Below are 27,577 nucleotides of genomic sequence, written 5' to 3'. Positions count from 1 at the left end.
GGAATAACCCCAGTCTCGGGCTGGAACTTGTCGATTCATGTGATTTTAATAGTATAATAATTGCAGAAATCACATAATAATTGAGCAATGATCTTTTACTGATTCTGTTTGTACTTATCTTGACTAAACCTTCACCCCTACAGTCTCTATTGGCTCAGCACCCGGACAGCTTACAAATAATATCTGTGTAGAGTCTTGGTGTTAGGTAATGTGAACCAGAACTGGTGGATGAAGCTGAAGAGCAGGACACTTTCTACCCTCCATGTAACACTACTGGGGACTAATAGAGGGATCTTACTGACTGCAGGATATAAGGTAGGACAGGTCTAGAAATGGCCAGTACTTTGGAAAGTACATACATAGATAAATAGATACACTGAAACAATTACATCAAATGTATTAATGCAAGCTAATATCATGTACTATAATTTTCTTCTTTGCAAAGTTCTTGGACTGTAGATAGATAAACATACAAGTACGGCAAGACTAAATGCAAATATTAAGTACATGAAGTGTAGGCCACACTACATCTATGGTCAGTGTCTGTGTGTAGAAATGTGAGGTTCTTAGCATACTTTTTGATCAAATTGTGAGCCCATCTACCCCAACAAGGTGACCTCAATCAACTGGGACCCTACACTATACCAATATCTATCTTGGTCCTGGGTTTAGGTTTACAGCTTAGGTATATTAGGCAAGTATACTCTATTTCAATTAGCTTTGGACATATGGGAGAACTACAAGTCCATTTTTACTATGGAGGTGCTGTCTGACCTAATTTGTTTTGCTTAGGGCAAGGGCTTACAATGTATGAGGGAAGAGGGATAGAGTAGCGTTATTGCACTTTGTAGGCCTTCCTGAATAGGGGAGTCTTCAGGGCCTTCTTGAAGCCTGTGATTGTCGGGGTCAGTCTTATGTATCTTGGTAAGGAGTTCCAGAGTATGGGGGATGCACGGGAGAAATCTTGGAGATTGTTATGTGAGTTGCAGATGAGAACAGAGCGGAGTAGGAGGTCGTTGGAGGATCTGAGGTTACGTGTGGGCAGGTAGCGGGAGATTAGGTCAGAGATATATGGAGGGGACAGGTTGTGGAGGGCTTTGTATGTCAGTGTTAGTAACTTGAACTCTATTTGCTGGGTCACGGGTAGCCAGTGGAGGGACTGGCAGAGGGGAGCAGCCGATGAAGAACAGGGGGCGAGGTGTATTAAGCGGGCAGCGCAGTTTAAGGTGGACTTCATGGAGGTGAGAGTATTCACTGGAAGGCCATGGAAAAGGGTGTTACAGTAATCTAAGTGGGAGATTAAGAGGGTATGAACGAGCATCTTTATAGTTTCAGAGGAGATGAAGTAGCAGATTCGATGGATGTTCTTGAGTTGGAGACAGCAGGAGGTGTTGAGGGTTTGGACTGAGATACAGGCACATGTGACCAGAAGTGTAGGTACTTTTATTGGAAGTACCGTGTGTTAAATATGTTATCATTAAAAATTCACTATGAGAGTTTAACTTTATTTTTTGTTAAGGTGTGCCCTTTTTGTAAAGTCTAAAACTTTGTTGATGTAATGATTCAGTGGACAAGTGGATTTAATTTTTTTTAAATGGATCTTTCTCAACCTCAAACAAGTCCAGCTTTTTACATCATTTAATAGTGGCCACTACGCTGATTCTGAGACAGTTGTAATCTCCTCTCTAGCCCCCACCATTCCCGTACAACCACGACTTTTAGTTTTGTTACCTTTAGGCTCTGTACTGGCAGGGGGCGGTGTCAAGCAGGAGTAGACAAAGGGTGTTATTCTGAGCTCTGGCACACCCCATGCCTAACACTGCCCATCTGTCATAGCACATCAGGCACCAAAACTAACTGCGCTTGTTACTCAGGAATGGTGGGGGCTACAGAGAAAATTCTAACTGCGCTGGAATCAGTGGAGTGGCGCCTATTAACAGAGGCTAAGAACATGGTAGTGGTAAAAGATCCTCTTTAATATCATTTCTTACCTATACAATCATGTTTATGTTTGTCTCTTCCTAGAAACCTTTCCTGGTACATGATCATGGCTGATCCCACCATATGGGTTCTATCTATTGTTTTATGCCTGTTTGTTGCCTTATTTTTCACTGGACGGAAAAGAAATGCTCAATATAAGCTGCCCCCTGGACCTAGACCACTACCAATAATTGGGAACCTGCATATCCTAGACTTGAAGAGACCATATCAAACATTCCATAAGGTAACAGATTGTATGGCCATGTATCCTAAAGGGGTTCATAAGCATATACTATGCAACGTACTGCACATAGAGTAACTAAGTAAGAAATTGTCCATTCATGCCATTTCTTGTGGACACCAGCAGTTCCTGTGTATGTGAAATGCTATACCCTGGCTCTCAGCTGTGCACACCTAAGTAGGGTTTCTTAACAAGGCATTTGTAAAGAGTAGAGATGAGCGCACACTAAAATGTCCGAGGTTCGAAATCCGATTCGAACAGCCGCACGCTGTTCGACTGTTCGAACGCATTTCGAACCCCATTATAGTCTATGGAGGGGAAATGCTCATTTCGGGGGTACGCAAAATTTGATAAAATTATACTTACCAAGTCCACGAGTGACGGACAGGCTGGATTCTCCTTGAAGTCTTCTCCCGGCGCAGCGTCCCCAAGTCTTCTTCGGGCTGGAATTCACTCTGCCTAGGCATTGGGGCCTTGGCAGAGCCAACTGCGCATGTGCGGTTGGCTCTGCCCGGCATGACACCTGAGCAGAGCCGACTGCGCATGCGAGGGCATGTCCGCGCATGCGCAGTCGGCTCTGCCTAGGCCGGATGCCTAGGCAGAGTGAATTCCAGCCGGAAGACGCCGCGGGAACGCTGCACGGAGAAGACTTCAAAAGGTAAGAGAAGAACCAGCGTTGATTGGTAGAATGTATAGCATTCGGCCAATCAATGCTGGTTCTGCATCGAACCTTAAACTTTGAACAGCTAGTAGTGTTCGATTGAGTACGAGTATTTCGAATAGCATAGTATTCGATCGAACACCTACTCGATCGAACACTACTCGCTCATCTCTAGTAAAGAGTTTTTGCAAAGTTTTAGTAGATGATCGGATTATCTTGCAAACGGATATCAAAAATAAGTATCAGATAATCAGATTCTCCTGCTTCACTTTGTAGCTCTCTAAGAAGTACGGACCGGTGTACACGATACAATTAGGAGAAGAGAAGGCTGTTGTACTATGCGGACATGACGCAGTGAAAGACGCCCTTGTCAATCATGCAGAAGAATTTTCGGGAAGACCAAAAGTGCCACTTTTTCATGAAATTATAAAAGGACACGGTAAGGATCATATGCTTAGCACGGATTGGTGGATGGATTAAGCACGTTCCCATTTTGATTGTGATCTGATATGGTTTTTCTTGTTTGAAGAACTTCAGATCAACTTGAGACAGTCAAAGTACATCTGCTTGTCCTCGCTCTGATCTTCGAGCCCCCGCCCTGTATTTCCAAACTTCCCTGGTATGGTAGAATAAAGTTGCCATAACAAGAGGTTCATGATATGACATCCCAGTTACAGGAGGAAAGAATTTTAATAATTAGCTAGTGTTATGTCATACTCAGAGCAAAATATGGGGCAACACAGCAGTGGTTGGAAACACGGTGCCCACCTTGTATAATTGGGCATCTCCAGTTCCACAGCTGCGGTAAGACTGTTCTTACGGATGATTAGCCCATTGTACAGGGCGCTGCCGCCTTCATGATGGGTAATCTAACAGGCTTAGGAATACCAAATGGTGATGAGTAAGTATATGGCTCTAACCTTCTTGTGCTAGGAAGTATGTGGATGCTTTAGACAGTAATATTCCACAGAATATAATTTAATTGGGCATGATGTCTCAAAAAACATGTTTTGGGGTGAATATCCTTCCCTCAGACAAAAACCTATGTCTCATTCTTGACTGAGAAAGAAGTATTCTTCCCGCAAAGTGTGTGGCATTTTTAAGATTTTATGATCAATAAGGCTGAAGCCCCACGTTGCGGAAATGCAGGGGTTTTTTTGTTGTAGATTTTGTGGAATTTTTTTTTAAGCCAAAGTCAAGAATGGCTACAAAAGGAATTGAAAATACAGGGTGGCCATAATATAATCTCAGGTGTTTGGAGTCGTGTGCAGGCTGACCCAATGGACGGAATTGCCTGAAAATTTGAATGTGTGCTAATCAAGGCATGGGGAAACGGACGGCATGAAAAAAAAAAAATAATAATACAAAAATTCCCCACCAGGGGATAATGTGGCGCTGTACAGTGAGCGCGCGGCGCAAAACCCGTCTGTCGATGCTTGGGGATGTCCCATTTGGACCACCGACTAGCATGACTGTTCAATGTGGCCGCCATCATGCATGGTGAGCATGGTCATCCTATGCAGAACGTGCTCGATGCACTTCCAATGTGATGCGGTCTTTGAGGTCAGGCAGGGTTTCGACATTCCCCCGATAAACACGCTTCCCACGATAAACAACCTGCACATGACTCCAAACACCGGAGGTTATATTATGGCCACCCTGTATATAGCAAATTCTCATACTTCTCCCTTCTGCTCAATCCACTCCTGGTATTGTCTCAAAAAAAAGGCAACAAAAATCTACGTTTCCGCAATGTGGGGCCTCAGCCTGAAAGTATCTTCTTTGGAATGTTACCATTTGAGTTCCATCTTGTCCTGAACTTAGACATACACATGGAAACTATAGAGGGATTGTATCAAGCCCTGAATGTCAAAATTTTGGCATCAAGCAATCAAAAATGGGATCTGCAACTTACTGAATTAATTTCTGTAAAAATGTTGTGACTTTCTAAGCCACTTCCTCCACTCCTAGGCTTAGTTCACACGTGCGCGAAATAGCATATTTTGGTCCTGATTTTGACACTCGAAGACACGTCAAAATTGGGACCAAAATATGTTGAATATGTTAAATGAATGGGCCTAGGCCGGAGGGTGCTGCCGTGAGGCGGACGCCATGGCTCAATGAGCTGCAGAATCCGCCTGAAGAAAGGGCAGCTTGCGGTAACATGCCGCTCACGGAAAAAAGATCACGAGCGCTCTCCGTAGACCAACATTGTGAGGGTGCGGATTATGACGTGGATTCTGCACCATAATCCGCCCCCTCTGTGCCCACGTGAACGGGCCCTTAAGCATTCACAAAAACAGTTACCATTTTGGGAATGGGTCAACCCTTCAGCTTTGTAGCCTTTGGTTGACAGTAACTTTCTTACGATACTATACCAAAATAATTCTCTCCGTCATACCCCAGCATAAGGTAACATTTTTTGATTGGAAAAGTCTAATCTTACAATAGCAGATCGCACTGATTGAAGAATAAGATTTAGAAATATTCACACCCCAAGTAACTTTAGTGGGACATTCTTTTAAATGTGTCATCCTTAGAAGACTATACTTAGATAATCATGGAAGGAACTTTCCATCTATGACAATTTTTGGCTGTTGGATCTGTAGGATGTCCTAGATTATCCAGACACCATCTTACATGTCTTATTATTTTTCCCTCGCTGTGTAACATCCTCAGGAGTCATTTTTGCTTACGATGATAACTGGAAAGTGATGAGACGATTTACTCTGTCGACTCTTCGAGATTTTGGAATGGGGAGAGAAGCCATTGAAAACAAGATTTCTGAAGAAAGTAATTTTTTGGTACAGAAGTTCAGAGCTTACAAAGGTTGGTGAATGGTTTATCTTTGTGTTGTTCTTCTTCCAAATTTACATTACAATTACTATTATTAGTTGTAGGTAATGTTGAGATGAAGTACAACAGGCCCACCAAAGGAAATGATCGCGAGGTCCATCCTCTAGCTAAGGTCCATCCTTTACTTGACACCTATACAGTTATCACTACACATATACTGTATAATAAGGAATAATCTTTAATAATCCACAAAAGGCAGAAAACAACTCATATAATGGCCCGACACACTGTTGTTTCTCTTGTACACACTCAAGGCATCCCAGAAAGTTAGCGGATTTTGGCACCGAGAGCCACATCACTCTCAGGTCAAAATCTGCCTGCCACGAATGTCATGGTCGCGGCTTCCCCCTTTGGAGTCGGCTCAAATGATTGGGCCGATTCCGGAGGTTGCTGCCGCCTGAATACGCCTGAAGAAAGGGCAGCTCGCTAGCGGTCTCCATAGATCACCATTGTGAGGGGCGGGTTATGACGTGGATTATGCGCCATAATCCGCCCCCTATGTGCCCATGTGAATAGGCCCTAAGTATCACCGTACTGAAATCCAAATGAACAAAGTTGTTTTTTTAATCTAGCTTAGAGAGACACACAAACGACTCAGCTATGGTGTATATAGGTGTATATAGTGGGTTCTGCTTTAATGGAGAGAAAGAGGTAGTTTTAATACATTGCATAGACAAGGAACAGGTTGGACTAGTATAATTAGCATAACATGATTGGTGGAAAGTTGTAAAATAGTTGTGGCACATGGCTATTAGATAAGAAACTGGAGAGAAGTCGCATCCCATTAAGGATGAGGGGGGATGAGCTGTTGAAACAAAGAGGAGTGTAAAATGGCAGCAGGCATGGTATCACATGGCCCTGGAATCAAAAATGGAGGTGACACAAGCTGACATCCTCCACACTATTAATGATTACAGATGAGCGAACACTAAAATGTTCGAGGTTCGAAATTCGATTCGAACAGCCGCTCAATGTTCGTGTGTTCGAACGGGTTTCGAACCCCATTATAGTCTATGGGGAACATATACTCGTTAAGGGGGAAACCCAAATCCGTGTCTGGAGGGTCACCAAGTCCACTATGACACCCCAGGAAATGATGCCAACACCTCTGGAATGACACTGGGACAGCAGGGGAAGCATGTCTGGGGGCATCTAACACACCAAAGACCCTCTATTACCCCAACATCACTGCCTAACAACTACACACTTTCCACATTCAAAAAAACCTCTATCAAAGTGGGAAAATACCTGGAAACCTTCTTTACTCCCCAAATGGATGGACACAAACCCCAATTTAAGCTCAACAAACAGTAACAACCACCCCTTTAAATCACGTTCCCCATGACAACCACGGATGGAATAGACAATGGGAAATCCAAAAGCCCTCACCCTTAACTGTCATTTTGAGTGTGTGTGTGTGTGTGTGTGTGTGTGTGTGTGTGTGATGTGGTCAGACCTTCCAAAATTCACTTTTCTAGCCCTTAACATGAGCCCTTCCAAACAAAGTTACAGGACCTTAAGCTGAGCTACCAGCAGAGATTGAGGCCCTTGGCATGAGTAGAGCCTTGCACCAGCAGTGTTTTTGGCACTTAGGGTGAGTTGAGCCTTGTACCAGCGTGTGTCCCTTAACATCAGGCGGGCCCTAAGTTCTGCGCTTTGCACAAAAGTTCCACATTAACTAGGCTGAATGCTACAAAGATTAGTAGGCCCGAGAACCAGGAACAGGTCTTGCAATGGCTGTCGGATAACGCTTAAAGCACATTGTCCACCAGCCAGTCAGCCTCTACCTCCTCTTACCCAACAGTCTTGTCCTCCTTCCACCCAAAATTCCCAATCTTCCCAGAACAATAACCCCAACTGTCCCTGCTCCCCAGAGCTGTTCACCCTTCCTTTGACTGTACCGCAACCTGCCCCTCCATTTCGCGATTCCACGGACCTAACAGACGAGTATCTGTGTCCAGATGCTCAAACACTAGAGTCTCCTCCATCTCTGGTCGATTTGGTGGCGGATGACCAGCAACCCACCCTCATCGACGACGATGAGACGCAGTTGCTGTCAGGGCAGCCAGTTGACATGCGCATTGTGCAGGAGGAGGAGGCGAGACAGGAGTTGGAAGAGGAGGTGGTGGACGACGAGGACACCGACCCCACCTGGACAAGGCGGATGTCAAGCTGGGAAAGTAGTGTGGATGTTGAGGCAGGTGCAGCACCAAAAAGGGTAGCTAGAGGCAGAGACATGTCCAGAGGCAGAGGTCAGCTGCTTTGCCGAAGCCAGGCCAGACCCGGAATGTCCGAAGATGTTCCCTTTTGTACCAAGCCCAGAAAAACTCCCCCATCGAGGGCACGTTTCTTGAAGGTGTAGAGTTTTTTCAAGGAATGCGCCGAGGACAGATATAGTGTCGTCTACACAATTTGCCTCTCGAAATCGAGTAGGGGCCCTGAGAAGAGCAACCTGTCCACCACTTCAATGCACCGTCATTTGGAATCCAAGCAATGGAATCAGTGGCAGGCAGCAACGGCAGGACAAACGTCGCCCGCCGTTCATGCCACTGCCTCTGCTCACAGTGCTGGCGATGCACTCCAGAGGACGAGCCAGGACATCACTTCATCTGCCTCCGCCACTTTGTTGACTTCTCCCTCATCCTCCCCTGTTTCTGTCTTATCTCCTTCTCCTTATCAGGCGCTTCTTTACAACAACCCACCATCTCTCAGACATTGGAGCGCCGGCAGAAATACACCGCTAACCACCCACCCACGCAAGCCTAGAACGCCAACATCGCTAAACTGCTGGCCCAGGAGAGGTTGGCGTTCTGGTTTGTTGAAACTCCCGCCGTCCCGGACCTGATGGCAACTGTGGCACCTCACTATGCCGTCCCTAGCCGTCACAACTTCTCCCGGTGTGGCGTCCCCGCCTTGCACCAGAATGTGTCACTCAACATCAGGTGGGCCCTTAGTTCCGCGCTTTGCTGCAAGTCGCTGCAAGACCACAGGCGCTTGTCCGACACTTGGACAAGCGCCTGTGGTCAGGGATGCTGCTTATCTTTAAGGACAGGCAGGGTGAATGTGGTGGAGTCTGGTCCCGGGGTGCAAACTGAGGTACCCTATCTCCTCTCCCAGGCCAAAATTCATGGCAGGAGTAGACTGAAACCCTACGACGCTGCAACCTCCACCCCAGCTACTAGCGGCAAACGCTAAAACACTGGTGTGGGGAGACGTCAGCAGGCGGTGCTGAAGCTCATCAGCTTGGGGGACAGACAGCACAGTGCCTCCGAGGTCAGGGATGCCATCCTGGCTGAGATGGCATTTTTTTTTCCCTGCTACACCTGGGGCCTGGCATTTTTACGCCTGTGATAATGGCTGGAACCTGGTAGCGGCTCTGGAGCTTGCCAGCCTCCAACACGTTCCATGTTTGGCCCACGTCTAACCTAGTGGTGCAAAGTTTTTTGAAAACATACCCAAATGTACCGAAGCTACTGTTGAAAATGCGGCGCTTGTGCGCCCACTTTTGCAAGTGTACAGGAGTCGCTGCTAGCCTAAAAACACTCTAGCAAGGCCTACATCTGTCCAAACACAGGCTGTTGTCCGTCATTCACACACGCTGAAACCTTACAATACCATATCTTGAGCAGGGTGTGTGAGCTGCACAGACCTTTGATGGAGTTCCATCTACAAAACCCAAGGGTTCCTCAAAGTCAGCTCCCAAAGTTTCTGCACCATGAGTTTCCAGGGGTGGCAGAGTTATGGCTAGGGGCAGAGGCATGGATAGGGATGATGTCTAGGGGCAAAAGCAGTGTGGATGTGGAGGCAAGCTAAGCAGCAAAAACTGGGGGTACAAGCTAAGGCATGGACTGGGGTGATGTCTAGGGGCAAAAGCAGTGTGGATGTGGAGGCAAGCTAAGCAGCAAAAACTGGGGGTACAAGCTAAGGCATGGACTGGGGTGATGTCTAGGGGCAAAAGCAGTGTGGATGTGGAGGCAAGCTAAGCAGGGAAAAAGGTGGCTAGAGGCAAAGGGATGTCCAGAGGCAGAAGACAGCTGCATGACAGAAGCTAGACCTGAGCCAGCAAGGCCCAAGATGCCCTCTTTTCTAGCTTCCTTAGAAAAATTCCCCCATCGAGGCCACGTTCCTCGCTGGGGGAGATAATTTCTAAATGTATAGGTCGAGGACAAACTGAGTGTGGTTTACACACTTTGCAATGCGACTCCCCATCTCCCAGGCCTTTCATTCCAGGCTAAAGTACAGCACAACCCACCCACATGCCCAAGGCTTCAACGGCCTCATCTCAAAAATTCTGGCCCAGGAGATGTTGGGGTCCCAGCTTGTGGACACTCTGCCCTTTTTGGGCCTGCTGGCTACTGCGTCACCTCACTGTGCCGTCCACACCAGCACTTTTCCCCAAACATGAGGCGGTCCCTAAGTTCAGCGCTTTGCCCAAAAGATCCACGTGACCAGCTACGAATGGACAAGTGCATGTGGACAGGGACGCTACCTTTCAATCTTGGCACAGTGGTTGAATGTACTTGAGGCATGGACCGGGTCGCAAAATGTGGTGGACTGACTTGTCTCCCCACACAACATTCCTGGGAGGAGGGCTGTAACACCACCCTCCTCCTCCGCTGTTAGATTGACCCCAGCTACGAGCTGGAAACGCTGCACCACTGGTGTGGGGAGACGTCAGCAGGCTGGGCTGAAGCTCATCAGCTTGGGAGACGGACAGCACACTGCCTCTGAGGTCAGGGATGCCATCCTGGATGAGACGGCAATTTGTTTATCCCCGCTGCCCCTGGGGCCAGGCTTTTTTGTCTTGTTGGAGGGCTCTGGAGCTTGCCAGCCTCCAACACGTTCCATGCCTGGCCCACGTGTTCAATGTAGTGGTGCAATGATTTTTAAAAACATACCCCAAATTAGCTGAGCTAAGGGTGAAAGTGCGGCACTTGGACACCCACTTTCCCAAGTCTACAGTACCTGGAGCTAGCCGCAATACACTCCAGCAAGGCCTACATCTGCCTGAAGCACCTACTGTTGTGCGAGGTCACCACACGCTCTAACCCTAGATACCGTATGTTGAGCAGGGTGTATGAGCAGCAGAGACCTTTGATGGAGTACCAGCTACAAAACCCAAGGGTTCCTCAGAGTCAGCTCCCTCACTTTGTGCACCATGAGTTTCCATGGGTGGCAGACTTATGGATAGAGGCACAGGCATGGATAGGGGTGATGTGTAGGGGCAAAAGCAGTGTGGATGTGGAGGCAAGCTAAGCAGCAAAAACTGGGGGTACAAGCAGCCGGTGGCATCATCACTGACAAGCACAGCTGTCTGTCAGCTGACAGGCTGACTTTCACCAAAATGAACAGACAATGGATAGACTCATCATATACATGTCAGTTACATGACAAATTTGCAAGTCCAAGATGGGTTGGAGATCTGCGGAGAGGAATCTCACCACCTCTTGCGGGTGCCATCATTTGGAAGGCAAGCCCTGGGCTCAGTGGGTGAGAGCAAGCGCAGGATAATCGTCGTTTGGCCTGGCGGCCACTGCCTCTCCCACTGTTGACAGGGCTGGCGCTGCAGTCCAGACCAGCAGCCAGGACACCTCCACATCTGCCTCTGACACTTTGGGGAGTTCACCCTTATCCTCACCTTTTCCTGCCATTTCTCCTTTTGCCCGCGCCATCATGCGCCTCTTCCCAGCAACTCCCCATCTCCCAAGCCTTTCATTTCATGCTAAAGTACAGCGCAACCCACCCACATGCCCAAGGCTTCAACGGCCTCATCTCAAGAAATCTGGCCCAGGAGATGTTGGAATCCCGGCTGGGGGACACTCTGCCCTTTTTGGGCAGAGTGTCTACTGCGCCACCGCACTGTGCCGTCCACACCAGCACTTTCCCCCAAACATGAGGCGGTCCCTAAATTCAGCGCTTAGCCCTAAAGTTCCATGTGACCAGTTACGAATGGACAAGTGCATGCGGACAGGGACGCTACCTTTCAATTTGGGCACAGTGGTTGAATGTAGTTGAGGCGTGGACCGGGTCGCAAAATGTGGTGGCCTGACTTGTCTCCCCACACAACATTCCTGGGAGGAGGGCTGAAACACCACCCTCCTCCGCTGTTAAATTGACCCCAGCTACGAGCTGGAAACGCTGCAACACTGGTGTGGGGAGACGTCAGCGGGCCGTGCTGAAGCTCATCAGCTTGGGGGCCAGACAGCACACTGCCTACAAAGTGAGTCATGCCATCCTCGATGAGACGGCAATGTGGTTTTTGCCACTGCACCTGGGCCCAGGCATGTTGTCATGTGTGATAATGGCCGTAACCTGGGATCGGCTCTGTAGCTTGGCAGCCTGCAACATATTCCATGCCTGGGCCACGTTTTTAACTCATTGCTGCTAATCATTTTAAAAAGGTACCCCAATGTTCCTGAGCTACTGGTGAAAGTGTGGCACTTGTGCGGATAGTTTTTAAAGTCTATAGTTGCTGCTGCTAGCCTCTATGCACTCCTACAACGCCTGTACCTGCTGGAACAACGGCTGTTGTGCGACGTCTCCACACTGCTGGCACTAAACATATCATGTGTTGAGCAGAGTGTGTGAGCAGCACAGACCTTTGATGTAGTTCCAACTCCAAAACCCTCGGGTTCGTCAAAGTCAACTCCCTCAGTTGCTCAACCATGAGTGGCCATGGGTGGCAGACTTATGTGAAATCCCATCCCATCCATTGCACTGGACACGAAACATCAGCATGCGCTCATCACAACTCCGGATATGGCAGCTGCGTTAAGCAGGGTGCAGGTTACAACACAGACCAGGCCCGAGCACCAGGAACAGGTGTTAGAAATACTGCAGCATCCGCCATTTCCTTCCAATTTTGGGGTTTTGGACCCGCCACCGACTTGTCTGGACCTAAGTGGGGATCATGAGACACAGTTGCCATCAGGGCAAGCTGTGGTCATGTGTGGTTTGCAGTAAGGGGGCAGTGCGCAATTGGAAGAGGAGTTGGTGGATGACGAGGCCACCGACCCCACATGGACAGGGGTGATGTCTAGGGGCTAAAGCAGTGTAGATGTAGAGGGAAGCTAAATCAACAAAAAACCTGGGTAGAAGCAAAGGCATAAACTGGGGTGATGTTTAGGGGCTAAAGCAGTGTAGATGTGGAGGGAAGCTAATTCAACAAAAAAAACAGGGTAGAAGCAAAGGCATAAACTGGGGTGATGTTTAGGGGTGAAAGCAGTGTAGATGTGGAGGGAAGCTAATTCAACAAAAAAACAGGGTAGAAGCAGATGCATAAAGTGGGGTGATGTTTAGGGGCGAAAGCAGTGTAGATGTGGAGGGAAGCTAAGCAGCAAAAACAGTGGGTAGAAGCAAAGGCATGCAAAACTCTACCCTGTTGGAAGACTTATTCCTAGGTCTGGAACACGTTAATGGCCCCCCTGGACAAATTACTGCCACTCAGGGGCCTAGTGTCACCAGGAGGGACAAGTATAGGCGCATGTTGTGGGAATACCTGGCCGACACCAGCTCTGTCCTCTCCGATCCCTCTGTGCTCTACAGCCTACACTTATTTTCTCATCTTTTTTTCTGAACTGCACATCTCTTGCCTGCTTCCTTTGGGATCTTAGAAATGGTGGTCCACTTCCACAGATGGTAACTTCAATAGACAGTGTAACGGGAGTAGCTGAGGGATCGCTGTCTTAACCACTTTTTGGCACAAAATTAGCTTCCAAAGCCAAATATGGTGCAAGTATATGATGCAAGGACACCTACACACCTATCTCTGACACATTGGGGAGTTCACCCTCATGCGCCCTTTTGGCCTGCACCATCATGCGCCTCTTCCCAGCCACTCCACATTTCCCAAGCTTTTCATTGCAGGCAGAAGTACAACACAACCCACCCCCATGCCCAAGCCTTTAACAGCCTCATCGATAAACTGCTGGCCCTGGAGATGTTGGTGTTTGTTTATGCTTCTGGATACCCAGGCCTTCCGTCAGCAGATGGCAGCTGGGGCACCTCCCTATGCTGGGCCTAGCCGTTACTACTTCTCTTGGTGTGCTGTCCCTGCCTTGCGCCTGCATGTGTCCCATAACATCAGTCGGGCCCAGAGCTCTGCGCTTTGCTGCAAGGTCCACTTGACCACCGACACATGGACAAGCGCCTGTGGTCAGGGATGCTGCAGTGCTTATCTTTAATGACAGGCAGGGTTAATGTGGTGGAGTCTGGTCCCCGGGTGCAAACTGGGGTGGCCTATCTCCTCTCCCAGGCCAAAATTCATGGCAGGAGTAGACTGAAACCCTACGATGCTGCAACCTCCACCCCAGCTACTAGCGGAAAACACTGTAACACTGGCATGGGGAGATGTCAGCAGGCCGTGCTGAAACTGATCAGCTTGGGGGACAGACAGCACAGTGCCTCCGAGGTCAGGGGTGCCATCCTGGCTGAGATGGCATTTTTTTTTCCCTGCTACACCTGGGGCCTGGCATTTTTGCACCTGTGATAATGGATGGAACCTGGTAGCAGATCTGGAGCTTGCCAGACTCAAACACGGTCCACGCATGGCCCACGTTTTTCAACTTGTTGGTGCCATGTTTCTTTGAAACCTACACCATTGTGCCTGATATACAGGTCAAAATGGGGCCATTTTCGTAAGTGAGAACTAGCCTCTGCTAGGCAGAAAACAGTCAGAGCACACTCCTCTCATCTTCGCACCGTTGGCTGGCGGAGGAAGACGAGGGGGTTGGAGTGGCATCTGATGTCCCTGTCCCACACGAGGCTAGAGGGTGCACTTCAGTGCATCCCATTGCTTCACCACAAATGGTGTGAAGGGGAGTGGAAAATGGAGGAAATGGAGAGTGACCCTTACAGTTGGGGCCAGCAAAGGCATGCCAAGTAACACACTGGCACACATGGCTGACTTCATCTTGGGTTGCTTTTCAACACATATTTCACATCATGAAGAACAAATAATACTGGATTTTTACAAGCCTCGAACCCCGGTCTAATGTCTGTTCCTTTCTTATATTAGGGGAGAGGGAAAAAAAATTACTTCAGTGATACGTTTAGCGTACATAGACTGACTATTAATGTGTATCCCACTTAGTGTTGTTAGGGTTACACACCGTCACAACCTGGCTAAAGCTTCTATAGCTGGTAATAAAGTCAACATAACTTTACGGTATCCAAAAAGACAGCTGGTACCGACAGAGAGCAAGACAAATGTCACCCAAAGCTGTGAGCTCTGAACACCCACAGTGACTTTGGCGTCATCATCATTATAAGGGAGCGGGTGGTAATAAATAACTTGGCAGTGCCTAAAACCCAAAAAGCTTATACAACTATATTTACATTAAGATACACAAATGAAACTTTTTAGTAGCATGTCATGAGACAAGCTGATAAGATCTTCCTTTGTGCAGTGCTATTTGAAAGTTAAACGCTGCCTTTATTTTAATTCTGGAGAAGGTGCAGACATTAGATTTAGAACATGTTGTCTTCATTGTCCAAATCCTCTATATAGGTAATGTGTTTTTCGGGCCGAGCTGTCTGGGAACGAGCTGGTGCAGCACTGACAACCTGGGTGAATATGGCAAGAGCCTGAGATGTAGGCTGAATGAATCCCCAAATTATTTGGGGAATTTCCACTCAGAAACTGGCACTATATAGCAGTAGCAAAAATTGTGGGTGCACGTAACCCCAATATATTCTTTGAATTCCCAGTCAGACAATGGCACTATATACCAGTAGCAAAAATTGTGGGTGCACGTAACCCCAATATATTCTTTGAATTCCCAGTCAGACAATGGCACTATATAGCAGTAGCAAAAATTGTGGGTGCACGTAACCCCAATATATTCTTTGAATTCCCAGTCAGAAACTGGCACTATATACCAGTAGCAAAAATTGTGGGTGCACATAACCCCAATATATTCTTTGAATTACCAGTCAGAAACTGGCACTATATAGCAGTAGCAAAAATTGTGGGTGCACGTAACCCCAATATATTCTTTGAATTCCCAGTCAGACAATGGCACTATATACCAGTAGCAAAAATTGTGGGTGCACATAACCCCAATATATTCTTTGAATTCCCAGTCAGACAATGGCACTATATACCAGTAGCAAAAATTGTGGGTGCACGTAACCCCAATATATTCTTTGAATTACCAGTCAGAAACTGGCACTATATACCAGTAGCAAAAATTGTGGGTGCACATAACCCCAATATATTCTTTGAATTCCCAGTCAGACAATGGCACTATATAGCAGTAGCAAAAATTGTGGGTGCACGTAACCCCAATATATTCTTTGAATTCCCAGTCAGACAATGGCACTATATAGCAGTAGCAAAAATTGTGGGTGCACGTAACCCCAATATATTCTTTGAATTCCCAGTCAGAAACTGGCACTATATACCAGTAGCAAAAATTGTGGGTGCACATAACCCCAATATATTCTTTGAATTCCCAGTCAGAAACTGGCACTACATAGCAGTAGCAAAAATTGTGGGTGCACATAACCCCAATATATTCTTTGAATTTCCAGTCAGAAACTGGCACTATATGGCAGTAGCAAAAATTGTGGGTGCACATAACCCCAATATATTCTTTGAATTCCCAGTCAGACAATGGCACTATATACCAGTAGCAAAAATTGTGGGTGCACGTAACCCCAATATATTCTTTGAATTCCCAGTCAGAAACTGGCACTATATACCAGTAGCAAAAATTGTGGGTGCACATAACCCCAATATATTCTTTGAATTCCCAGTCAGAAACTGGCACTATATAGCAGTAGCAAAAATTGTGGGTGCACATAACCCCAATATATTCTTTGAATTCCCAGTGAGACAATGGCACTATATAGCAGTAGCAAAAATTGTGGGTGCACGTAACCCCAATATATTCTTTGAATTCGCAGTGAGACAATGGCACTATATAGCAGTAGCAAAAATTGTGGGTGCACGTAACCCCAATATATTCTTTGAATTCCCAGTGAGACAATGGCACTATATACCAGTAGCAAAAATTGTGGGTGCACGTAACCCCAATATATTCTTTGAATTCCCAGTCAGAAACTGGCACTATATAGCAGTAGCAAAAATTGTGGGTGCACATAACCCCAATATATTCTTTGAATTCCCAGTCAGAAACTGGCACTATATGGCAGTAGCAAAAATTGTGGGTGCACATAACCCCAATATATTCTTTGAATTCCCAGTCAGACAATGGCACTATATACCAGTAGCAAAAATTGTGGGTGCACGTAACCCCAATATATTCTTTGAATTCCCAGTCAGAAACCGGCACTATATAGCAGTAGCAAAAATTGTGGGTGCACGTAACCCCAATATATTCTTTGAATTCCCAGTCAGACAATGGCACTATATGGCAGTAGCAAAAATAGTGGGTGTATATAGCCCCAATTCTATTGCTAGGGGACTTGCAGGGTATTTCTGGCGTGAAGGTGGGGGGGCACACCGTTGGAACGGGTATCGGGGGTATATATCGGGTATACGGGAATACACTGACAGTGTATTCCATTCAGGATCCTGGGAAAGCTGGGTTGCGGCGATTGAGCCCGTCAGTGCCACGTTACACTGACAAGCTTCTCCCTGGAATTTAGCTCTTATAAGAGCTGTTGGTTGTCTTCTCCTTCCTATCCTAGCCTGTCCCTGCCTACCCAGAATCTAAGCCGTAGCTAACTGGACGGAAACCTCCGTCCCCGGTGAATTGCAAGCTCAGAATGACGCGAACCTGGGCGGCGCTGTTCTTTTAAATTAGAGGTCACATGTTTTCGGCAGCCAATGGGTTTTGCCTACTTTTTTCAACGTCACCGGTGTCGTAGTTCCTGTCCCACCTCCCCTGCGCTGTTATTGGAGCAAAAAAGGCGCCAGGGAAGGTGGGAGGGGAATCGAGTAATGGCGCACTTTACCACGCGGTGTTCGATTCGATTCGAACATGCCGAACAGCCTAATATCCGATCGAACATGAGTTCGATAGAACACTGTTCGCTCATCTCTATTAATGATGTATTTTATATTTCTATGACCTGTATCTTTTCATGTATTTCCAGGAGAGCCCTTTAATAACATCATGATAATAAACGCTGCCGTAGCCAACATCATCGTGTCCATCCTACTGAGTCACCGCTTTGACTATGAAGACCCCACACTTCTAAGACTCTTAAAGATTGTAAATGACAATGTCCGATTAGTCGGAAGCCCAATGGCAACGGTGAGTAGCTCCAGTCTATATCATATCTTAAAATATGTTTTTGGGAAATAACATGAGCGGACGATCTTTAACCACTTCAGGAGTTTTTCACTGGTTCAGGACCAGACACAAGTTTGGGGTCTTTTTGTTTTGTTTTTTGGTTCATGCACTTTTGAGGGTTATAACATTTTTTTTTTTAAATTTGAATAATTTTTATTGTGATACATGGGAATAGGATGTATCACTCGGGAGTTGCTAGAACTTACCGTTTGTACTCAAGTATAAGCCGAATTTTCCAGCCCAGTTTTTGTGCTGAAAAAGCCCCGCATTTTTTTTTTTTTTTTTAAGGAGGGGGGGAGGGTCTATGACCAGCCACAAAATCAATGTATAGAATCTCCCATAAAATAGTGCAATAAAAAAAAAAAAAAGATTTAAATAAAAAATTTAAAAAATAAACGTTCTAAATCCCTCCTTTCCCTAGAATACATACAGTATAAATGTAGAAAATTACTGTGGCTCACATACACATTAGGTATCCCTGTGTCTGACAGTGCCCAGTCTACTGAATATAGGGGATCTGCAGTGCTCCTGTTCCATCGGGAAGGGGTTAATAGGAGCACTGCAGATACCCTATATACAGCCAGACTGAATTCCAAGTGGGGGAAAAATAAACAGTCCTCAAGCTCAGGGAAGGGGCAGACAGACAACCAAAACACCCCCTCCCCTTCCCCAGCATCTACTGCACCCAAAAACTCCGACCATTTTAATTTTTGAAATTTTCCAGTAGCTGCTGCATCCCCCCCGTTTCGGCTTATACTCGAGTCAATAATTTTTCACAGTTTTTTGTGGTAAAATTAGGGGCCTCGGCTTATATTCGGTTCGGCTTATACTCGAGTATATATGGTATGTGGGCATGACAGTGGAGGGATTTTTTTTAATTTTTACTTGTCTTTTTATTGATTGATTTTTATACATTGTGCCACCCCCATAAGGTCATGATAGCTCTTTGGGGGGGCATTTTAACATATATTTTTTTCTTTGCTGATTTCTCCTTTAACTGGAGATGATACATTTGCCCTAGTTAGAGGAAGGAGTGGAAAAATGGAGAGCTGATCTGGGTCAGCAACTCCTGTCATCCCCCAACATCTATGGATGCATGAGGCTACATTGTAGGGACTTTCTTAGTGGCAGCTAAGATGGGGAAATTGGTGCCGACTGTTAGGGGGTACCAACAAGACACTTTTATCCACACAGGATTTTCTTTCTCCCCCTGCAGCTGTATAATGCATATCCATCTGTGATGCGGTGGTGTTCTACAGTCAAAAATACAGTGGCCAGAAACGTGGAGGAGATGCATGCGTTTATTCGAGAGACCTTCACCAACCAGAAGAAACAACTGGATGTCAATGACCAGAGGAATCTTATCGACACATTCCTGGTCAAACAACAAGAGGTAACAAACACTGATACATATGTGACAGAGCAGAATTTCTCATCTCGCACGTTGCAATGTGTTATTTGTTATTTACCTACGGTATGACTGCATAACTTACAACTTTACCTTCAGGGGTCTAACTTCTGACTTGCTTGTGACATATTTTACATCTTAGGAAAAGCCAAATCCTAATCTATACTTCACCAACGATAACCTAACAGCACTTGTTTCTGACCTCTTTGGTGCTGGCATGGAGACAACCTCAACCACCCTGAGATGGGGACTTCTGCTGATGATGAAATATCCAGAAATCCAAAGTAAGAGACCAACCTGTATGTGTGAGAACATATTATGAATAATGTTGCATGATGGTCGCAGTAACTTGTGACTAGAGATGGGTGAACCTGACTAAATTTGTCTCCCAAATTATCATGAGGTTTTATTTTCGGACTGAAACAGAAATGCCATTGATATACTATGGTGTCTGTTCACGGGGGTGTGGAAAATTAATAAATTCTGATACCTTTGCTGGTGTACCATTGGGGTCCTTTCTGGCCTCCTAGATGATTTCCCATGACTCGTTGGACCACCATTATTTGGTCTCTGCAAGTCATGTGGCATGAACCAATGACATAACCTTTGATCCCAGAGTAACAATGATTAATTATTGGCAAGCCCCTAATATCTTGGATTCTGATGAACCTGAAATTTTTGAAAAAATTTATAACATACTCAACTTATGTTTATTTGCTTTAAAAACAGAAAAGGTTCAAGCTGAGATTGAGAAAGTTATTGGGTCGGCTGAGCCCCAAGTGACTCATAGGAAAGAGATGCCGTATACTGACGCCGTCATCCATGAGATTCAACGATTTGGAAACATTGTTCCATCCAACCTGCCCCATGCTACTACTCAAGATGTTAAGTTCAGGGGATATTTCCTGCCCAAGGTAAATAAAAAAGGAACACTGAGGCTTGAGGCTGAGGCCCCACGTTGCGGATACACAGCTTTTTTTGATGCAGATTTTGTTATGGTTTTTTTAAGCCAAAGTCAAGAATGGCTACTAAAGGAACGGGAAATATATAGGAAGTTTTTATACTTCTACCTTCTGCTCAATCCACTCCTGACTTTGGCTCAAAAAACTGCAACAAAATCTGCAACATAAAAAGCTGTGTATTCGCAACGTGGAGCTTTAGCCTAAAGGGGTTTTCCGGGGCTTTAAATTTGGTGACCTATCCATAGTTTCATTCAAGTGAATATCCTGAGCTGCAGTACCAAGTACAGCCACTGTACACTGCTGTGCTTGGTGAGTACTGAAGTGGCTGCAGCATTGGGGTGAGCATTCGGTGTCCTCAAACAGCTGATCGGCTGAGCAATAGGTATCAGACCCCTGCCTATCTTTAACTGATGACTAGAGATGAGCGAACAGTGAAATGTTCGAAGTTTGATATTCGATTCCAGTAGCCCCTCAAAACTGGACTGTTCGAATGAATATCGAACCCCATTATAGTCTATGTAGAAAAAATACTCGACTCAGTAAGGTCACCAAGTCCACAATGACACCCCAGCAAATGATGACAACATCTCAGGAATGCAACTGGGACAGCAGGGGAAGCATGTCTGGGGGCATCTAACACACCAAAGTCCCTGTATTACGCCACTAATAATGCAGGAGCTGACTTTTCCCCATAGGAAAGCATTGTCCAGCGTTGATTGGTTGAATGCCGTACAGTGTACGGCATTCGGCCAATCAACGCTGGGCAATGCTTTCCTATGGGGAAAAGTCAACTTCCGCTCAGCTCTGCTATTCTGGAGATGTAGCAGTGCTGTGCGGTCAATGCTGCTACATCTGAGATCTACAGAGCTCTGTCAACTCTGCTATTCCGGAGATGTAGCAGCACTGTGCGGTCAACAATGCTACATCTAAGATGTATAGAGCTCTGTCAACTCTGCTATTCCTGAGATGTGAAACCATAGCAAACAAAAGGTAAGTATGACACTTAATGACAAAAAGAGTAGAAAAGGGGCCACACGGTGGCTCAGTGGTTAGCACTACAGCCTTGCAGCGCTGGAGTCCTGGTGTTCAAATCCCACCAAGGGCATAAAAGCATCTGCAAGGAGTTTGTATGTTCTCCCCGTGTTTGCATGGATTTCCATCCCATATTCCAAAAAAGACATAATGATAGGGAAAAAATGTACATTGTGAGCTCTATGTGGGGCTCACAATCTACATAAAAAAGAAGAGTAGAAACTAGACTATAGTAGAAATTTACCAAAAAAATAGTTTTATTTAGCATATCAACATCATTAGTAATATAAATAAAATGACATACACGAAAGGTAATTACATGCACAGTAACCACCGGTCAGTAGAGAGCCAAGATGGAGTACACGGGTTTGCGGGCAGTAGGTGTCTCTCCCTGTTCAGTGCACTTGTTGCACCATTAACATGGGTAAGCTTTGCTATATCCTATTTGGATGTTTACATGCTGGTACTGGGTCCCATTATTTGAGCATAGCTGTACTCCATGTTTTGTATTGTTGAAACTGTTCCTGCACTTATGCTTCCTATTACTTATATCCTTGAGGTACAACACTTTGAACTATATGGACTCTGTACTAATGCACTATATTTTATTAGACTCATAGTCCATCTTTTATGGTGTGTCACAGCATAGACAGGGATTTATTCCATCTTGGCTCTCTACTCTCTACATGTAATTCCCTTTCGTGTATATCCCTTTATTTATATTACTAATGATGTTGATATACTAAATAAAACTATTTTTTAGTAAATTTCTACTACAGTCTAGTATCTACTCTTTTTGTCATTAAGTGTTATACTTACCTTTTGTTTTGTTTGCTATGGTTCCTCATAGGGTAAGGACACAAACGCTGTCAGGGCCCAACTGATTAGGGGATGTTTTACAATTCATATATATATATATATATATATATATATATATATATATATATTCTGTTGTCTTTTGCATACTCTGTTTATTGATTATTCCTGAGATGTATAGAGCTCTGTCAACTCTGCTATTCCTGAGATGTAGCAGTGCTGTGCGGTCAACGCTGCTACATCTGAGATTGGACCACAATGGAGACTGCTGTGGACCAATCTTAGACTCCGCCTCCTCCGGCAGAACCAGCGTTTATTGGACGAATGCTGTACACTGTACGGCATTCGACCAATCAACGCTGGCCAATGCTTTCCTATGGAGAAAAGTCAGCTCCCGCATAACACAAGCTGACAGGGATCCCGAGTAGCATATAATGGGCTGCCACGAGATAGAGCCCCAAAGAGCTGGGTGAGTGACATTCCCCCCTAAATAAAGGTAATCCCTAGCTATCCCTGCCAGTACATCTATCCCTGTCTCACAGTCACATAGTTCACAGTCTCATATGAACCTGATCTAGAATCCACTATTTGCCTAAGTGGAGGTCACCTGATGGCTTTTTCCGATTTTTTTTTCGATGCCTCCGTTGTCGTAGTTCCTGTCCCACCTCCCCTGCGCAGTTATTGGTGCAAAAAAAGCACCAGGGAAGGTGGGAGGGGATACGAATTTTTAGTGAGTTTGCAGCGTGGTGTTCGACTGGAATCGAACATCTCGAACGGCCTGGTATCCGATCGAACATGTACTCGGTCGAACGCTGTTCGCTCATCTCTATTGATGACCTATCTTAAAGATATCCCAAACATACGCATATGACAGCCCATAGTGTGATAGGGCTTAATTAAATGTAGACATCCACCAAAGGGTGAATTAGACGCCACTTCCACACCAGCAAATAGAATATAAACTGTATTTCTAATTCATCAAAATTGCCTTAAGAACTGCGGTGTAAGAAAAATTTTTAGTTCCATTAAGTTCCATTGTAAATTTGACATATGTCAATATTGAATCCTCCAGGACACCCATGTGATCCCGCTGCTGACCTCCGTACTCTATGACAAGGATCATTTTGTTAGAGCGGATGAGTTTTACCCAGAACACTTTTTGGATTCCAGTGGAAATTTTGTGAGGAAAGAAGCGTTCATGCCATTCTCAGCTGGTGAGTAATTCTGTCAATTCTACAGCAAATCTCCCAATGCTTAAAGGGATTCTATCATTGGAATCCCTATTCGAACTAAGAACACGTCAGAATAGCCTTAAGAGAGGTTATTCTTCTCTTACCTTTATTATTCTGATCTGCATCGCCATTCCTGAGGAATTTCTTATTTCTTCCTTATGTCTGTCCGAAGACTCTCCAGCGACTCTTCCATCTTCCTCTCCCGACCGCCTTTTCACTGCGTCATTGGCCGCGTCTTCAGCTGAAAGCGCTGACTGCGCGTGTCCGTCAGCCATTTTTCTGTGGATTCTTAAACAAGTGTCTGTTCGGACACAGGAAAATGGCCGACAGACATTTAAGTATAGAGGATGTCTGCACTGCTTACCATTAGGGTTGAGCCGATCTTGACTTTTCAGGATCGATTTTAAAATCCGATTTCCGATCATTTTTCATTCGAACCCGATCTCGATCCCAATTCCGATCCCAATGCAAGTCAATGGGATTTTTTTATTAATCGGAGATTGGATTTTAAAAGCAATCCTATTCACTATACAGCATGGAATCTAACAATTGTTAGAATCCATGTTGTGTAGTGAATCACTAAAGAAGCCAGAGGATTTTTTTTTTAATCCTCTGGCTACTTAGTCCCCCCTGGTGTCCACTTACCTGCAGAGATGGCTGCTCCGGTGCCTAGTGTTCTTCTTCACCTCGCTGCCGCTCCACACTGCTCTTCTCGCCTCGCTGCCCCTGCCTCCCAGATTAGGAGAGTGTGGGCGGGTTAGGAGAGTGTGGGCGGGTACTGGGAGGGCAGATGTCACGTCTCCCCGCCCTGTACCCGCCCACACTCTCCTAAGCCACAAGCCCCGCCTTCCTAGCTCTTTAAACACTAACCTTGGAGGAAGGGGCAGCGAGGTGAAGAGGAAGGAGAACACCGATCAGCCATCTCTAGAGGTAAGTAGCTGCTAGAGATGTTAGTTTAGTCTCCCATTAGAATGAATGGAGGAAGCCAGCACGCAGGGGGTTAAGGCTGTGTGCCGGCTGCTTCCATTCATTCCTATGGAACTGCAGCAGAGACTTCACACTGAGTATACACTCCACTCAGAATGAGCAAAGCGTATACTCAGTGTGAAGGCTAAGCAAAGCATTGTGGGAAATAGTACTGATCTCGATCCCACACAAAAAGATCGTGTTCGGAATTCCGAACACGATTGCTCAACCCTACTTACTATCCATTTCTCCATAGACATATAAGTCACTGTCACTTTCACAACACTTTTCCTGTGTTTGCATTAGAAAGCTAGAAATGGACTAGATAAAGTCGCAGGAGCCCTGACAGTGTCATACACTGTTTTAAATCAATGGACACTTTGATTCCTAACCAACTTATTTGACCGGAAACAAATCTTTAGTCTGACCCACCCAAAGTGAAATGAATGTTTAGCTTCTCGCCCATCTCTAGCCACCGCCATTTGCAATCTGAGATACACATAAGATTTTCATGCTCATTGGAGCCAATTTGACCACTTCAGCCATCGATGAGCTGACATGTCGCAGTTGTGAATGGTTCGCTGATGGCTGTTGAAAACAGATTGACCGTGCTGGATATTTTTAGCCAGATATCACCCCAAAAATCGGCCATTTTTAGCCTATCATAAGGAAACTTGTGCAGACTCACCATCTGAAATCTAAAGTGAATGGCCAGCCACACGGCGGAAACCAAATTCTGTGTGAACATCCACTTGGCTAGCAATGCAGTGCATCAGTATTCTGTCGTGGCATTCCGCTCCTGATTAGGCCTAAACATGAGCGTGTCTCGAGCCCCAGACACCGCAGGTGACTCAGCCACGGAATCCGCGGCAAGATAAGCCATATCACTTCTTTTTTCCACTACTAGCGGAAAAAAAGTGAGCAGCTCCCATTCAAGTCAATGGGAGCCATTTTTGCAGACGGATTTTGAGGCGGATTACACGTCAAAATCCTCCTGCAAAAAACTCCATGTGAACATACCCTATATAATAAATTGTCATTCCAGATCGTTCCATTAGATTTTTTGCCTTCATTTTTTTTATTTTTGTCTTCATTGGTTGACAGCACTAGAGTATTTCAAAGTACCTTTTGTAAATGGAGCACCCCCTGTTTTTTGTTATCTCCAAAGTTACAAATGTGCCCTTCCTCACATTTCCGCTGAGATGCGTGGTACAAGATCATCCTCTCGCAAGATACCTTTCTATATAAGACACCACCAGTAGTTATATTGTGAGCCAAGGCCTGTCAAGAGTATGGCTACCAAATAACAATATGGAAATTGGAGTCCTTAAAGGGATTCTACCATTAAACTACCTTTTTTTCTAATGAACACGTCGGAATAGCCTTAAGAAAGGCTATTTGTCTCCTACCTTTAGACGTGGTCTCCGCCGCACCGTTCCGTAGAAATACCGGTTTTAACCGGTATGCAAATGAGCTCTCCGCAGCAATGAGGGCGGGCCCCAGCGCTGAAACACCGATGAGCGCATGCATCCCCATTGCTGCCCAGAGCTCTTTCCTGCACCGCCTCCTTCTTCTGCAGCAACTCTGCCTCTTCTGGCTTCTCTTGCTCTTGTAGTTCGAAACAGGAGCATAGAGAGGCCACCCCAAAATGGCCACCAGCCGGCTCCTGTGTTGAACTGCAAGAGCGGCTACCCAAAAATGGCCGCCGGCCGGCTCCTGTATTGAACTGCAAGAGCAGCTACCCCCAAATGGCTACCCCAAAATGGCTCTTGCAGTTCGAAACAGGAGCATAGAGAGGCCACCCCAAAATGGCCGCCGGCCAGCTCCTGTATTGAACTGCAAGAGCGGCTACCCAAAAATGGCTGCTGGCCGGCTCCTGTATTGAACTGCAAGAGCGGCTACCCCAAAATTGCCGCCGGCCAGCTCCTGTATTGAACTGCAAGAACGGTTACCCCAACATGCTCCTGTTTCGAACTACAAGAGCAAGAGAAGCCAGAAGAGGCGGAGTTGCTGCAGAAGAAGGAGGCGGCGCAGGAAAGAGCTCTCGGGCAGCAATGGGGATGCGCTCATCAGCCTTTCAGCGCTGGGGCCCGCCCTCATTGCTGCGGAGAGCTCATTTGCATACCGGTTAAAACCGGTATTTCTACAGAACGGCGCGGCGGAGACCACGTCTAAAGGTAGGAGACAAATAGCTTTTCTTAAGGCTATTCCAACGTGGTAATTAGAAAAAAAAGTAGTTTAATGGTAGAATCCCTTTAACCAAATTTGAGGTAATGAAAGGGCGGACACAGTTGTAACTAGGAGTATCTCAAGGAACGACAAGGTTAATTTCGGGTCTTAAGAATGAAGGACAAAGACCATGTCTTCCACTGTGTGTGATTTATCAGTGGTGACTTCTCCTTCTCAGGTTTTAAGAACTTGAATAATAACTTGGTGCCATCTTTCTGAGAGGAATCTGTGTAAGCAGAAATAATTTTCCAATTTTTCCATTTTTAAATTTCGAGGACTAGGAAAATGTCCATATGGGGCCTGTACATGATATTGTAGCACTAGACCCATGAATGAAGTTGAACAGACAAATATGAATATCAGGAAGTATGAATAACCCATGAAAGAATATAAACTTGTTTCCTTTACCCCATGTTTCATTGCTGTAGGTAAGAGAACTTGTGCTGGAGAGAACTTGGCCAAAATGGAGCTGTTCCTGTTCTTCACAAGTCTACTGCAAAACTTCACATTCAAGGCTCCTCCTGGGGAGACATTAGATCTCATGCCTGCAGGAGGATTCACATGTGCTCCAAAGCCCTATAAGATCTGCGCTTTACCCAGAGTATAACCTACTGTACCTTGAAAATTCGAATGTGAAGAACTGTTACCACGTACAAGCCTCCATTGCCTCACCATCTTGTATTCTGAATGAACATTCATCTGTACAAGAAGTCTACAGTCCACAGATTTTCTTTTGTTTCTAGGTATTTAGAGCTTTAGTTGCAATGATTTAGTAGTGTTGTTCCAATAATGATAGGGAAAAATGTAAACTTACTAGTCGGTCTAGTGTCCTCAAAAGTATTTGAGGTACACTTAGGGTGCATTCAGACTACGTAACGCCGGGCGTGTATGAGAGCCGTACACGCCGGCATTACGGCAGACTGCCGAACAC

General features: G+C 45.8%; 1 protein-coding gene across 1 annotated transcript; it reads left to right on the top strand.

The window, feature by feature from the left end:
* The first annotated feature begins 163 nt into the window (after positions 1–163).
* LOC142198269 (cytochrome P450 2K1-like) lies at positions 164–27,577 on the top strand. Its single transcript, XM_075269226.1, has 10 exons — positions 164–315; positions 2,026–2,224; positions 3,159–3,321; positions 5,562–5,711; positions 17,802–17,962; positions 19,218–19,394; positions 19,552–19,693; positions 20,139–20,323; positions 23,292–23,433; positions 27,075–27,577. The coding sequence occupies exons 2-10, from the start codon at positions 2,042–2,044 to the stop codon at positions 27,251–27,253; spliced, it is 1,482 nt and encodes a 493-aa protein (XP_075125327.1). The 5' UTR covers positions 164–315; positions 2,026–2,041; the 3' UTR covers positions 27,254–27,577.

This window comes from Leptodactylus fuscus, chromosome 3 (assembly GCF_031893055.1).
Source record: "Leptodactylus fuscus isolate aLepFus1 chromosome 3, aLepFus1.hap2, whole genome shotgun sequence".
NCBI lineage: Eukaryota > Metazoa > Chordata > Amphibia > Anura > Leptodactylidae > Leptodactylus > Leptodactylus fuscus.
This window is presented reverse-complemented; position numbering and strand designations above follow the sequence as displayed.